The sequence below is a fragment of the Hyperolius riggenbachi genome, chromosome 4 (assembly GCF_040937935.1).
Source record: "Hyperolius riggenbachi isolate aHypRig1 chromosome 4, aHypRig1.pri, whole genome shotgun sequence".
Lineage (NCBI taxonomy): Eukaryota > Metazoa > Chordata > Amphibia > Anura > Hyperoliidae > Hyperolius > Hyperolius riggenbachi.
Window position 1 is genome coordinate 151,788,216 of NC_090649.1, and position 16,735 is coordinate 151,804,950.

General features: G+C 41.4%; 1 protein-coding gene across 1 annotated transcript in view; it reads left to right on the plus strand.

Moving 5' to 3' along the window:
* LOC137570555 (guanylate cyclase soluble subunit beta-2-like) overlaps positions 1-12,895 on the plus strand; it is a 95,399-nt gene extending 82,504 nt beyond the window's left edge. Inside the window, exons 14-16 of the mRNA XM_068279251.1 lie at positions 1,736-1,953; positions 3,908-4,009; positions 12,143-12,895. Of these exons, the coding sequence (XP_068135352.1) occupies positions 1,736-1,953; positions 3,908-4,009; positions 12,143-12,285 (463 nt within the window). The 3' untranslated portion in view covers positions 12,286-12,895. The remainder of the gene's footprint in view (positions 1-1,735; positions 1,954-3,907; positions 4,010-12,142) is intronic.
* The last annotated feature ends 3,840 nt before the right edge of the window (positions 12,896-16,735 follow it).

The window sequence follows — 16,735 nt, forward strand, 5'->3', positions numbered from 1 at the left end:
GTCTGGCATTCATGAACATCTGACTATCTCCTCTGTAACACAACCCAGCCTGAAACCCTGTATTAATCTGAGACACAGCTATGCGCTTTGAGTCCTATGGGAGAAAAGCGCTTTACAAATGTTATTGTATTATTGTATTGTATTATTATAAAGAATCATACAAAGTTTTGTAGACAAAGATTTCTAGATGGTCCCTATTAATTGTGCAGCAGGGTCTTTTGTACAGCGCCCTGCCCCCAGCCTTTCCACCCCCTCCTGAAGTGCTCTGTACTGTAGTGATGCTGGAGGAGTCTGCAGAGCCAGTTCAGCACCATCAGAGATAGACAGAGTGAGTGTAATAGGCTGAGGCTGGGAGAACACTCATCTGTCAGTTTTCTACACACCACGTGTGTCTGTATGTGGGAAAAAATGCACGTTTTATCACAGGAGCTAATGTAATTGATAGAGAAAATGCGTGCAGTGCTTCACTGTTGTCAGTTTTTATCTGCTTGGGGAAAATACATTCAAGTGTGCACTAGCCAATTAAATAACATTGGTCCTCAGTTTACCTGTGCAGAAAGTGGGGGGCATCCAAAGTTTTGCAGGGGGCCCAGTGATTTCTAGTTACGCCCCTGCCCCTTCCCTCTTCATAGAGCAGCAAACACTGATCAGCATAGCAGTAATTATGGTGCACATTCACTCCTGCTAATTCTGCCACCCCATAAAGACTAACTGCATGGTGGCACAGCTGTGTAATTATGGCACACGGTACTTAGTGGCAGGATTTATTGGCTTGCAGAGTGTGTGTGGGGGGAGGGGGTTAGTGTTAGGCGTAGGTGGAGTGGTTAGAGATAGGTGTATGTAGGGAAGGGTGAATGTGAGATTTGAAACTTTCCAAGCGCTGTTTTTCCTTGTACGCCGGCAGAGAGTCCAAAAAGTTGACTGTACCAAGGAAAAATAATGTTTGTGTGTGAGTCCATTACTTTTAGAGCCGTATGCAATTCACTTTTTCTCCTCAGTTTTCTTCATTTTTCATCTTCTGTTTAAAATAACTTGTCAGCACTCTTCAATTGATAAAGTACCAAAAAAGTAGGTGAAAAAGTACTATCAAAATTATTTGGAGTATTTTCTTGCTTGCTGGTAGCTTAAAAGGCATTTTATTGATACGTTCAGAAAATATCACCTAGAACAATAGTCTTAAACCGTATATATACGCTTATGGTACGCTTATGGTACGCTTATGGTTTAAATCAATCTGCTAGAGGTTTCATTAACAGGCCTGCCAGGCCACATGCAGCTCTCTGAACCCCATTTGACCTTAACTTACAAAAAAAAAACTCTTATGGTTTCAATCAGTACCATGGAGACCTTATTAAAAGGCCTCAAAAGGTCACATATAGCTCTTGGTCTTTCAGTTTGATATTAGAAACCTAAATGTTCCTATAATTTAAATCCATTTCTGCACTAATCAGTCCCTGACAGTCATACCTGGACAACGTCTTCCCAGATACTGGCCTGAGAGGTTAGAATTGGTGTGTTTTGCCAATATTGGCTGTCATGACCCTGACAGATATTTATGTGTTTTTATTTCCAGAGGTTCCCAATTTCTCCCGGCTATAAACTGAAAACACAAGAGGAATGTTTCATAGAGGGAAAAATCTGACAATTGTTATATTATTTTCATGGTTCAGATAATTCTACCCCAGAGACTTTCATAAATAATCTTGTGTTGTCTTTTCTGTCCTTCTCAATTTAGATGTCTTAAAGATAAAGAATTTGAAATTATAGCACGGGGAGAGATCGATGTGAAGGGGAAAGGGAAAATGTGCACGTATTTCCTGATGAGAAACCAAGCAGCTCAGGAAAACGAGATTCTAGGTAGACCAGGGAAGGAGACAGACTCGGGCAGAGAATCTTCTCAGTCTGTGCATGAGGATCCCAGCAAGGCTGGCTTACCAATGACTTGTTCTCAAGGTAAGATTGGTTGAGACTGAATTTTTGAAGCTTAAAGTAAACCTGAGATGAGCATATTAAAAAAAAAATTATACTTACCTGGGGCTTCTTCCACCCCCTTCAGACTAATCTTTCCCTCGCTGTCCTCCTCCGCTATCTTCCGCTATGGGTCCCGGTAATTGACTCAGTTTCAGCGTATTACTTGGACCTGTAGTGGAAGATCCAGGAGGTGAAAGAGGATGTCGAGGGACCGATTCACCTGAAGGGGGCAGGATGAAGCCTCAGGTATGTATGATTTTTTGTTATATACAGTGGAGGAAATAATTATTTGACCCCTCACTGATTTTGTAAGTTTGTCCAGTGACAAAGAAATGAAAAGTCTCAGAACAGTATCATTTCAATGGTAGGTTTATTTTAACAGTGGCTGATAGCACATCAAAAGGAAAATCGAAAAAAATTACCCTGAAATAAAAGATAGCAACTGATTTGCATTTCATTGAGTGAAATAAGTTTTTGAACCCTCTAACAATAAAAGACTTAATACTTAGTGGAAAAACCCTTGTTTGCAAGTACAGAGGTCAAACGTTTCTTGTAATTGATGACCAAGTTTGCACACATTTTAGGAGGAATGTTGGTCCACTCCTCTTTGCAGATCATTTCTAAATCCCTAATGTTTCGAGGCTGTCTCTGTGCAACTCTGAGCTTGAGCTCCCTCCATAGGTTTTCTATTGGATTAAGGTCCAGAGACTGACTAGGCCACTCCATGACCTTAATGTGCTTCTTCTTGAGCCACTCCTTTGTTGCCTTTGCTGTATGTTTTGGGTCATTGTCGTGCTGGAACACCCATCCACGACCCATTTTCAGTTTCCTGGCAGAGGGAAGGAGGTTGTCGTTCAGGATTTCACGAAACATGGCTCCGTCCATTTTCCCGTTAATGCGATTAAGTTGTCATGTGCCCTTAGCAGAAAAACACCCCCCAAAGCAAAATGTTTCCACCCCCATGCTTGACGGTGGGGAAGGTGTTTTGGGGGTCATAGGCAGCATTTTTCTTCCTCCAAACACAGCGAGTTGAGTTAATGCCAAAGAGCTCTATTTTGGTCTCATCAGACCACAGCACCTTCTCCCAGTCACTCACAGAATCATTCAGGTGTTCATTGGCAAACTTCAGACGGGCCTGCACATGTGCCTTCTTGAGCAGGGGGACCTTGCGAGCCCTGCAGGATTTTAATCCATTGCGGTGTAATGTGTTTCCAATGGTTTTCTTGGTGACTGTGGTTTCCTGCTAATTTGAGGTCATTCACTAACTCCTCCCGTGTAGTTCTAGGATACTTTTTCACCTTTCTCAGAACCATTGACACCCCACGAGGTGAGAACTTGCGTGGAGCCCCAGAGCGAGGTCGATTTTGTGCTCCTTACATTTTCGAACAATCGCACCAACAGTTGTCACCTTCACTCCCAGCTTCTTGCTAATGGTTTTGTAGACCATTCCAGCCTTGGACAATTTTGTCTCTGACATCCTTGGACAGCTCTTTGGTCTTTCCCATGTTGGAGAGTTTGGAGTCTGCTTGATTGATTGATTCTGTGGACAGGTGTCTTTTATACAGGTGACTAGTTGAGACAGGTGTCCTTAATGAGGGTGACTAATTGAGTAGAAGTGTCTAACCACTCTGTGGGAGCCAGAACTCTTAATGGTTGGTAGGGGTTCAAAAACTTATCTCACTCAATGAAATGCAAATCAGTTGCTATCTTTTATTTAAGGTTATTTTTTCGATTTTCCTTTTGATGTGCTATCTGCCACTGTTAAAATAAACCTACCATTGAAATGATACTGTTCTGAGACTTTTTTATTTCTTTGTCACTGGACAAACTTACAAAATCAGTGAGGGGTCAAATAATTATTTCCTCCACTGTATGCCCATCTCAGGTACACTTTAACAACTCGAATGAATTAAGCAATCCCTCTTTTCTTGTACAGCTACACAGGATGAATTCACCCCAAACTCCTGCCCTCCTGTGCCAATGCACTATGACGACAGTCCTCTTTTCAGTGAAAATGGAATACACAGAGATCTGACAGGTATGTATCTTGACAAAATTGTCAATTTATGATTAAAAGAACTATAAATGTATTAACTTATATGACAGTACAATCAAGGACTTTTTTTACTTTTTTTATTGAAAAGCAATGCAGTACAATCATACATACAATGGCTGGGAGAGACAAAAAAAATACCAACAGAATACAGAGATCAGAAATCCTGTGCTGCCAAGGATAAGCATACAACATTTTAACAGTTATTGCTTCAAAGTAACATAACTACATCTATAATGTAAACAGAAACAATCATTCACCAACTCCATATCAAACAGAAAATCATAGACTCTGATCCAAACTGTGTAGACATACACAAATCACATGGTATAGCATTTATGACCACCTGATTACAGAATTTACACTAGTAACGTGAGTGGGCGCTCCATCCATACACACCATATTTTAAAGAATATCTTCCTCAGGAACACTGCTGCTTGCCCCCAGTCCTCCTCTTTATGAGGTTTCTTGTCGTCTAGCACCATGTGAGGAGTGCTCTGATGTCCACTCTCCTGCCACCGTCTGTCACAGGAATGGTGATTTAATAGCAGCAATGTTAGTCTTTGCTGCTCCCCTTACTATAAGTGAAAATCACTAAAAAGGACAAGACAGGGCCATAACTAGACTTAACAGCCCCCCCCCCTGCAAAAATGATAGCATGGGGCCCTCTTGGTCCCCGAATCCCATGCAGGTCACGTCATCAGGAGCTGGCAAATGGCAGCAGAGAGTGTTCTGCTGTTATGCAGCATTTGGAAGCAGGAAAAAATTATGCATGCTCCTGCACACGGCTAACGGGGAGGTTTTTTGCAAATTGGCTGCACATGCAGTTGGGGACAAGGAGGAGGAGGGGCCCCCAAAGCCTCTGGCCCCCCTGCAATGGCAGGAGTCAGAGGGGTGATTGCTACGCCCATGGGACAGGACATGGTGGTCATGTCAGAAGTTGCAGCTGGAGGATCTTGATGGCTGATACTGTGGTGCTTAAAGGACTCACGAGGTGACATGTGACATTATGAGATAGACATGTGTATGTACAGTGTCTAGTACACAAATAACTAGGCTGTGTTCCTTTTTTTCTTTCTCTGCCTGAAAAAGTTAAAAATCAGGTATGTAAGTGGCAGTTCCTGTCTGGGTCGGGACCGGGTCGGACTCTAGCGTAACCCTCACTGATGAGGAATTGCAGCCATAATACACTTTTGTGGGAGTAAATGGCTTCTAAGAGCAGGAAAGAGATAAAAAATGTCAATAGTTCATATATTTTAGCCCTGGCATACTTCAATTAATGCGTCATTAAGAAAAGGCCATGAAACAGTAAAAGCTTAAAAAGTTGATTTAAATATAAAATAAAAATTTGGCATAACTTTAAAAGTCATTTTTAAAAGGAGGAGGACAGATACAATTGTTTATCTCAGTTTTTTTTCACCTCTGCAAACTAAAAAACAACTGCAAAGTAATAAATGTATTCTCTGCACGTTCTGCCATTTAGATTGGGTGAGTTGCTGGCGTCAACCCCTAGATTTTGCCACCAAAATCATATGACTTTGATGGCTTCATGATGGGGCTGACCCTTACTACAGGTAGTCTGTTTTAATCACTGCAGAACAGTGATATCGGTTTACAGCTCATAGATAGATCTGGAAGTCTCCTTACTTCTTGAATCCCCAAGTTAACTATTTAGACTGATTTGGAAGTTGCAGTAGTCATTGCATTTTCTCATTTAATTGAGTTATTTCTGCATCAGCATGCATTTCATAACTGGCTGACTGCGATGGAAGGACAAACCCTTGTCATAGGTGATGCTCCACTGGCAGAGGTGGAGGACTCTTGATTCCTGATAGGAATATATGTAAATACTTATTATTGGACCTAGCTTAATTTGTTAGTGCTTTATAAATATAAAAATAACAATATTAATAGTAATAATATTAAGCTAGTCTATGTATATGCTTGTAGGGATGAGAATTGTAGACTATGTATATGCTTGTAGGGATGAGAATTGTATTTTTTTCCAGCAAAGTGATGGAGTCTTTTTTAGTCTATACTATTAGCTACTTATTGCAATACAACAGAGAAGAGAATGCAAGAGCATGAGGGTTTAAAGTGCATATAATGTTGATCAATAAAACATAGCTTTTAATACATCAAATATAAAATCTATTTGAACAAGTGAATAAAAAGTATACAAAATACATAATACGTTTGTTGGATGACTCTGCAGTTTGTTGGATGACTCTGCAGGGTATAGGGTCTCTTTAAAGAGAGAGGCTGGAGATATGAGAGGAGTACGTGTAGGATGTTGATGGTGTAAATGTATACGATTGCGGTACAAGAGGGACAATTGGATAGCTGTCTCAGCAACAGTCGTTTAATGGTGAGGAATAGGGGTTTAAATGGTGAAGAAAGTCACAGATATGCATATTTAGCTCTTACCAAACTATGATGAAAAAACTATGATGAATAAACTATGATGATCACACATTTCAGTTCAGGGGTATGGCAAGAAAAGAAACTGCTAATGCCCCAGGTAACTGATTACTCATGAATTTGGGTCTGTGTGCTGAGTTAAAAAAAAAAATGTAAACAGCAAACTTCCACAATAACCCAGCAATTTTTTTTTACTTTACAGGGATAGTTCCCCCAGGGTTAGTACCCATCAGCAGTTATCACGCGAGCTGCCGCACGCAAAGGTTAGCACGCGAACAGGGTTACTTTGCGTAATAAGCAAAGGTTTGCGCGCGATCATGTGCGCTGCACGTGATCGCACACAAACCTTCGCTTATCATGTGAAGTAACGCTGTTTGCGTGCTAACCGTTGCACGCGGCAGCTCGCGTGATAACTGCTGTGATAGCAGTTATCATGGTTTAGAGAATTGAGCCCAGGGTGTGAAACATTTGTTGGACAGTGTGGGATCTATACTTTGTGTCTTTGAAGGCATTATCCCTTCTGGATGCGAAACACGTGTCAGGCTGCGTTCAGTGGAATGCATACCTCACAACTTTTTGAGATAAGAAAGAGGGGCATTTAAGCCCCACCCCTGACACACCCATAATCACGCCCTCGGCACACCCCTAGTCACGCATAACATAAAGATTTCAAAGGAAAATATGTTGTTTTGTAATTCAAACCACACCTTTCTATCCTGGTTCATTTTCCTTCATATTACCAAGTGAAAATAAGAAATATAGCAATTTAAAGGACGGTAATAAAGTTTACAGTCAATTAAACACATTTTTCAGTAGAAAAATACATATATTTTCATAGATTTGTACATGAGTCCTGAAAGTGGGACAAATGAGGAAGAAAGAGGAACAGGGAGACAAGGTTCCTAAAGAGGGACAGTTGGGAGCTATGGGAATGGCCGTGATGTATTATGTATTTTGTATGCCTTTTATTCATTTGTTCAGATAGATTTAAAATTTGATGTATTAAAAGCTATGTTTTATTGATCAACATTATATGCAATGTAAACCCTCATTTTCTAGTGGTATTGTTATCTGCAGATATCTATGCAGAGGGGGCGTGTTCCGAATGTATTCATTTTCCTGAGGCATACACTGCCTATTTCAATGCTGTATTTTTCATATAATAGTGATGGGGAACATGTTAGTATTCGTACCATGTGACATTTTGCAGCAGGTGGGCCTCGTCCATCTTCTGCAGCAGCTCAGTGGAAGCCAGCAGGGGGTGTGCTTACAGAGCTTTGTGCTAATTCCACATTTGCACATTTATGAAATGTTGCCTGACATTTTGTAGGAACTTGTATTCATAGTTTTGTGTCATCATGTGCTCTGTGTACTGAAATGTGAGGGTCATGAGGGTCAGTTGGCAGAAGGTAAGCAGGTTATGACATCAAACAACATCATTGCCAGCCAGCAAATCTTGACATTTAGTGCTCACACGTATTATATTATTTAAGCACCGTCATAAAAGTTTTGAGATCTTTCAGTGTATAATTACAAGCTGACACATCATTGCATTCCAGCAGATCTGGAGGTGTGTTTAGATTCTAAGGGCGACAATGGTTAATTTGCATATATTGGGCAGTGATGCACTGGGACTCGGAGACATCTCGGAGCTCACTCCAACCTGAATACCTGAATTATCACAAGTACTTTCTGTTTTAAGAAAGCAAACTATTGCTTTCCATAGCATTTTAGTAAGGATGCTTTTAGGACCATTGTAGCCCCTTACATACTCCAACGAGTAATGGTTTACCATGAGCTTGCTGGTTAGTCTGTACTTCAGTGTTCCTATTTCAAAGTGAAAGTGATAAACCCAAACAAAGGATTTTTTTTGAAAGAGACACTGAAGCGAAAAAAAATGATGATATAATGAATTGGTTATGTGGTACGGATAATTACTAGAACATTAGTAGCAAAGAAAATATTCTCATATTTTTATTTTCAGTTATATGGTGTTTTTTTCATAACATTGCATAATTCTGTAATATTTGCAGATTGCACACTACTCAGCATTCTAAATGATTTTACAGAGCAGGCCAGTGAACTTTTGAACTGTCCTCTGGAGAGAAAAAGAAAATACAGTGACTGACAGTTGAGATAATAAGCTTCAGAAGACAAAGCTCTCTGAAACTTTGAAAGTCGTGGAACTCAATGGCTTTTTTGCATAGATAACAACTGGAGTTGCTTAAAGGGGAATTGAAGAGAGAGGTATATGGAGGCTGTCATGTTTATTTCCTTTTAAGCAATACCAGTTGCCTGGCAGCCCTGCTGATCCTTTTCCTCTAATACTATTAGCCATAGCCCCTGAACAAGCTTGCAGCAGACCAGGTGTTTCAGTGGTTCAGACTTTAAAGTCAGATCTGACAAGACTAGCTGCATGCTTGTTTCTGGTGTTATTCAGATACTACTGCATTGAAATAGACCAGCAGGGCTGCCAGGCAACTGCTATTGATTAAAAGGAAATAAATATGGCAGCCTCTGTATACCTCTAACTTCAGTTCCCCTTTAAGTCTTTCTGTACTGGAAACAATATTAGACTTATGTCTCTGCCCCTAAGGTTTTATTTCTTAGCTGTACTACACATACAAATCATTATATCATACATTTGTTTTTCGCTTCAGTGTCTCTTTAAGGAAACAAAGTAGATATCTGATGTCATAAAGACACAATAATGGCCTCAATTCACTAAGCTTTATCAAACACTTTACCGAACGTTTGATAATTTACCTCATGGGTAAAATCTAATTTTGAATACACTAAGGTGTTATATATTTATTGAACGTTTTATCAATAAAGCATTCAATAAATCTGTAACACCTTAGTGAATTCAAAATTAGATTTTACCCATGAGGTAAATTATCAAACGTTCGGTAAAGTGTTTGATAAAGCTTAGTGAATTGAGGCCAGTGTAGTTCTCAGGGCGCAAAAGTTGGTTGCCCATGATTGGTGTAGATAAATAAAATCAAAGTGTGGAGTGCCTATTGTTATTATCTGGCTGTAGGGGTGGCCATGCTGATTTTTATGACTTGCAAACAACTTAAATGCAAATTGTATGCAGCTAGGACCGAGCCAATCAATTTGCTTGATCGGTCCAGTTATAAGCTGGAAATACTTTGCATGCAAGTTAGAATTATATGGTATGGGAACTGCCCAGGTACTGGTATGTCCTTCTATTCTCATTGGATCTAGAGAAATTGCTGTGTAGGGGTGATAAAACAACTGTTTAAACAAAAGAATGCATCCAGTGTAACAAAACCAAGCTTAGTCTAATGTTTGGGTAAGTTCAAAACATACCCATGCGATTCTAAGCAGAGAAATACAGATACTTACCTCAGTAAAGGGAAGCTTCTAGATCAGGGGTAGGGAACCTATGGCTCGTGAGCCAGATGTGGCTCTTTTGATGGCTACATCTGGCTCACATACAAATCAGTAGTGGTAGATTCACTTAGCTACACTGCTCAAGCAGCACAGCTTAGTGTGACAGCGCAAATAAAATTTTCAAAGTAGGCACGCTACTGCTGTAGCATGCACTACTAACTTACTCACGCTCCCCCCAAAACTAACAGCTGCTCCAATTGTCCCACTCTGGACCCTGTCAGGTCCAGTGACTTTGTAGGGTGCGATCCCCACACCTTGATTGATCCAATAAGCTGTCTGTCACTTGACAGGCAGCCTATTGGGCCAAAGTGCAGGGATCTCGTCCTACAAAGTGAATCAACCCCCAAGTCAGCTAGCTAATTGTACAAGCTGTTAGTCAGTATTTCTCCTGTCTGGTTCTTGGGGAAATTGCTGATGTTGCTAAAACCCAAGAGAAGCTGAAGACGTGTCTGACACTTCTGCTGCCTGAAGGATCAACTGTATAAACATCACCATAGCAACAGGAACGTGAGCCCTCTGCTGCGCTTGCGCACTGTCTCAGTTTAAAACATATTGTATGACTCTCACGGAATTACATTTTAAAATATGTGGCGTTTATGGCTCTCTCAGCCAAAAACGTTCCTGACCCCAGTTCTAGATCCTCCAGAGACCTCCCCTGTCTCCCTACATATCACTGTCCCAGGGCTGGAACCTTGACGCTTGTGACCAGGGATGCTCAGGTAGTACTTTTTAAAATCCGAATTGATCCGGATCCGGTTCAGATATCCGAATCCGAACTTTTAGATATCCGCATGAACACGGATATCCGAACGCATTATCCGCGGATATCCGACCTATTTGGATATCCAAATAGAGAAACCGGAAGCGCCTTTTAAAATGCTTTAAAAGGATTTCTAACCTTTAAAAACACCTTCTATCTTACCCACCTTCCTCCTCCCCTCCTCTTGTCTTCCAGGGATTTGTAGGCTGTCAAAAGCACGCTCACATACATTGGCCTGGCCGGGAATCGAACCCTGGTGCACTGCTTAGAAGGCAGCTCTCCTCACCGCTATACCACCATTGGCCAGGAATCAAACCCAGGTCAACTAACATTACAGGCTGAAGCAAGCCATTTCACTCATCTCTTTAACTAAAAGAAAGGCCCAGGAGTAGTCTTAGCTACCGTAATATCTACGTTACGGCAGGGCCCTTATTGCACTTTCTCTTACAGGGCTATGGAAACCGTTTTGCCCATGCAATAAAGCGAGGTGCAGAAATGAACTCATGCCTAGCATAGGATGGTTTCAATTCATCAACCTCTGGGTTATGGGCCCAGCACACTTCTGCTGCGCCACTCTGCAGTCAACACAAAAGGCAAGGCCGTTCCTGGGTGGGCTTGAACCACCAACCCTTCGGTTAACAGCCAAATGGAGGAGGAGGACTTTTTTTTCACCGAACCTGTTATCTGGATTCGGATATCTGGCAAATCCGCGGATATTCGGATCATGGGTGAAAATATCTGCAGATAGCTATCCGGATTTTTAAAAAAATCCAGAATCTGAATTCGAATCGGATAGCTGAAAAAAGTTCAGATATCCGGGTTACCCAGATATCCGAAATCCGGATGAGCATCCCTGCTTGTGACTGAGCTCCTGTACAGTACATAAACTAGTGCGGCCGCACTGTGCAGGCACAGTAGGATGGAGCCACTGTTCCTGCTCAGCAGACAAAACCGAGCCCATTTGGCTCAGTGCTACTGAGCACGTGCAAGCTGTCTGCGCCTGCGCAGTGCATCTAAGCTACATTGACAAAGGTTTGTTGACTAGTTTCGGGGGTTCCATCGCTGGAACGGTGGGGTGGAGGAGGACAAGGGAAGCTTCTGGCTTATCAAGAGGCCCCTCTCTACTGAGGTAAATACCCAAATTGGGCACTTTTTTTCTCTTCGGGTACACTTACAGTCCTTATACTGTAACATAATGTTGTGAGCATTGTGATTGATGGAGCAGAGTGGTCTGTACACGCAGATAGGCACCCAGTATCACATGTTAGAATTTTTTACTGAGGAAAATTTGCAGAGATATATCATACACCACCACCAGGCAAATTCAGCTTACTTACTTAAAACAGAGAGGAACACACAAAATGAATACAGGAAGTCACAACACCACAGTGATCATCACCACATTTTACAGGCAGTGACATCTTGTGGTTGCTTTACTATACTGCAATTTAACTAATAATCACTATTAACAGTGATAACATGTTTATGCCAGATTGACAAGTGCACTATGTCTTTGGCAGGCAAAGTGTATGATACCAGGAGTAATGGGAGCGTCTACAACCTCCGTCGGCTACAAGACGGTCAAGTCCATAAAGTGGTGAAGGAAGAGAAGCAGGAGTCCCAGAGTGATCACATCAGATCCCACTTTTGTGTCCTCCTTTAATGTAACATGTATGTACTAAGTTGACAAAACAAACAGAATGTATTTTGTACATAACATCCGGTTTGCAATCTCACACTGTCACTTTCTGACCAAAGCTACCTTTCTACAATACACACAAAAGAACCATAACAATTCATGAGAAGCCAGTAAACAGAAAGGGCAGCATGGCTTAGGTAATAGGGTTTAACGTCTCTCATTCATACATTCGTTGTAAAAGTTTCTACGCTGAAACTAGTCCGAAAAAAAAATGCAATAATTTGAGCATAGACACTTTACTACACAATTTTCTTCCTGCCAAGAAATCCTGCTGAAAATAACTGTTATCTGTCGCTCATCTCATTCTAGTTACCAGCAAGGGATCTATTCATTTATGTGCACCTGAAGCTTCTATTACCATAAGCTAACATTGGGCTGGCTGTACATCAGTGTTTATGCAACTCCAGTTAGTAAATAGAAAGAATGTGCTTGTGAACTATTATTTCTCATGCTGAAAATCTAGGTCTTCCAGAAGATGTGGATGCAGTCAGGCACTGTGCCGGCATTTAGCTAGAAGGGCAGCCAGGTATGGCTGGAGATAGTTCAAGCAGAAATCTTCCATCTTGCATAAGAGCGCAGGGTCATTTTTCTGAGCAGACAATAGTACTATTACACACTTTGTATTTATTTGTAGAGACGATAAGTAATTCAACCAACCCCTCTTATGCAAAGATTTTATGTTTTATTTTGAAAGCATAAACTTGAGGAAAGGGATGATTCTATTAGGCTCGACCCACAACAGAGCACTGATCTCCATGTCTGCTATTACATTCACTTTTCACTATGTTCTGACATGCATTAGTGTGAATGGAATGGTTATACATGATTCAGGGCCATTTCTGACCATTTGGGGCCCCAGGCATAACAACCTGGGATCTGCTGCAATTCCCCACATACGCATGAACACTCTATAGCAAAAGGAGGGGAGAGGCTTCAGCCAAGGATTACACAGGGGGAGGGGCTGGGGATCACATGGGCATTGTCTGCATCCTGGAATATAATACAGGACGCAGTATTGCGCTCTGTACACTACCTAGTGCCTAAGGCCTTTGCCTGGATGGCCTGTACCCAGAAATGACTTTGAAAAAAATAATTTGATCAACCGGGTTGAGTCTTTAAAATCCTCTTTGCATTTATGACCATTTTAAAAACAATTTGGCCCAGGTTTTTCAATATATGTATAAATGTAACTTCCACCTTCTTTTTTCACCTGTTGAAGAACATTGGATAAGAGGTGTAGTTCACATGCATAACCTTTCCGCTTTCTTAGGCCAGAGTGACTTAACCAGTAAGAAGTACTGACTGATAGCAATGAGGCAACAGATGCCCTCCCATACTATCAGTCATAACTAATTCATTGACCCAATTATGAAATGAAGGGCATGCTATTGGGCATTGGGCAAGTCCCGAGTGCCTGGAAATGATGTGCACTGTAGCTTTTCATATAATGAAGAGTGGAGAGAATTTCCATTGGCTACAAGATCTCCTATAAAGGGTGGCGGCTTGTATTCTTAAGGTCATCCAGCATTTCCATTAGCAGAAATTAATACTTAACAATTCTAGAAAAATGCGGGTTCAGAATGCTTTCCATTTATTTTGAAAATATTACCTTCTTCATGATGTAAGCTTATAATTAGAGATGTCGGCGAACGGTTCCCGAACCGTTCGCTAGCGAACTCCTCACTTGTACTACTTCCGGGTCGCTATGACCCGGAGTAGTAAGGCTGCGCTGGCCCGGCGGTGCGCGTCCTAGATCGCGCTCCTGTTGCCGGGCACTTTCTGCGCATGTGCGTGACGTCATGAGTGACATCACGCCCATGCGCAGAGAGTGCCCGGCAACAGGAGCGCGATTAAAGACGCGCACCGCCGGGACAGCGCAGCCTTACTACTCCGGGTCATAGCGACCCGGAAGTAGTACTGCCCCCATAGAGATTCGCCTGCGAACAGTTCGGGCCATCTCTACTTATAATGCACCTGGCCAAGTTCTGTTTAAGTACTTTTGGAATAAGTGAAATAAATCTGCTGTCAACGTAACTAATGATGCGGCGATGAAGAATCAGTGTCATCCATACACCATGCAAACATTTCAAACAGTGTGACAAACTAGAGGATCACACGTGGTCATCTCATGGTGCATGCTGCAGAATGAAAGCTGATTGCCATTTGAAATTGGCAGCAGATTCGCATTTCAGATGAGTTATCAAAATTCTGAGTTCAGATCGGCAGCATCGAAATATCTGGATATATATTTAAAGGTCACTTGCATAGGATAGCCTATTGGCTGCGTATGTGTGCACATAGAAAGCTGATTAATGTAAGGCAATATTAACTGATGTGTACAATCACCACTAAGAGCATCTGGTGACATCCCCTCGAAAGACTGATTATTAAGCTGCACCAAGGGTTTCTCCTTCCCTCAGTGACTGGTTATATTTTCACACCAGTAACACCCAAGTGTGTAACATAGACAGTGAGTGGGGAAGTATGGTCTTGACCAACAAAAGTCACACCAATGCTGTAAGTCTGTATCCATGTATTTTAGGTGAAAACACACATATCTGAAGGGTAAAAAGTATACATGAACTACCTTACCTACCTATGCATATCAGACGTTCCTGTTGCTAGCAATGCATTATTGTCAAATCACTCTGTGAGTTCCTATCTAAATTCACTGTAAAGCCTGAGTCTTTGACCCTGTCATGCATGTCTAGTGTAAACAAACCTCTGACAGGGGATAGGAGGAAGAGATAACCCTTAAGTGCCAGGAGCAGCTCTACAGGTAAGGTTATTTTAAAGCAGATCCGAGATGAAAAACTATGACAAGTAACTTGTCTATATATCTTATCTAAAGTTTAGATAGTTTACATGTCTAGCTGCAAGCAGCTTCAACATTTTATGATTATTTATTCCTGTGATACAATGAGGGCAGCCATGTTCTGTTTGTCACAGGCTGAGGGCTGGAGATGCTATCAGCTTGCCTGTGTGTAAATTCAGTCCCCTCTCCTCCTCCCCTCTGCCTCTGAAATCTCTGGCTAGTAACCTCCTCCTCCTGCCCAGACTGAGCTCCCATAAGCCCTTCCTACAGTGCCAAGGCACTGTGAAAAGCTGTGGGTGAGGCTTGTTTAGTTTATAGGGAATTAGAGTATTAAAACTAAACAAAAAAAGTATTTGGCTTGAGGAATGCCCTATAAACTATATGAAAGGAACACAATTATGCAATGAGTAAAATTTTATCTCGGATCCACATTAAGAACTTCCAAAAAAGGACAGCACTACCTATGTAACAGAGAGGGCAGATTCTGCATCAAGATAATATGATGCTGTCTGCTACCGGTAGTAAAATAATGTTATTTAGGTATGTAGACCAAAGCACAGATCAACTGACGTTCAGAAGGTCTTAGGTCAGTTGTTAAAGTAACAAAATACACATGAAGGTAGGGGTACAATTTAGGGAAGGTTGGGGGTACAATTTGCTCATGCGCTCAACACACCTTCACCAATCATAGAGCTGGAGCCTAGAGGTGCCACCCTGTGAGCTAGGTCACCTAATCTGCACATTCATTCTGCTCACCAATTCAGAATGTATTAGAAGCAGAAAATCAGCACCTTCCATATTGCTCTCCATTCAAGGTCCTCAAATGAGCTGTCTATGTGCATGCAGCAGCCATTGGGCTATTGTGTATAATTGGCTTCCATAATACAAGTAATAGGTTAAAAATGCAGCAGCAGATCCACCTAAGCCAAAATCCTCTTAAAGCGGGATTGTCACTATAAAAATCAAATTTCAACAGCAACTGGTCTGAGTGTATTAAGTGATAAAGATGCTAATTCTGCATTCAAAACTTTCAAAACATTTTCTTCTGTTCATGATTTGGAGTTATCACATACATAAGGAGCACTGGCCCTTTAGTAGTCACTGCCCAACAGTTGCATGCTGGGGGTTCTTTTTATCTATAATATATTCCTCCTCTTCCATTTATTTCCCTGCCTAGCTGCTTATCTGAAACACGATCCCCTGCTCACTTGTGTTTACAAGCAAGGCTGATGTGACTCAGCAATTGGAGGAGAAAAGAAAAAAAGTAAAGGGCAGAAATGACATCAGGATTTAGCCTAAACTGTGGGCAAAAGACTTGGTTCCCACCAGGAACAGAATTATCTTTATTTTCTGTATAAAATTCACTGAAATCAAAACGTGGACAGTACAATACATGTTATGTAAGTAGATCAAGTAATTATCTACTTATATATGTGGTTTTGTTCCCTGGCATAGTATGGCTAATACTACTGCTTTAATTTGTTCTTCCTTAACCTATAAAAGGTGACATCTGGCTGCCATATACCGTACAGTCCTCTCCACATTACACGCTATCATTGCTCCTAGCTAACTAAGCATGACTGAAATATTTCATAGGAG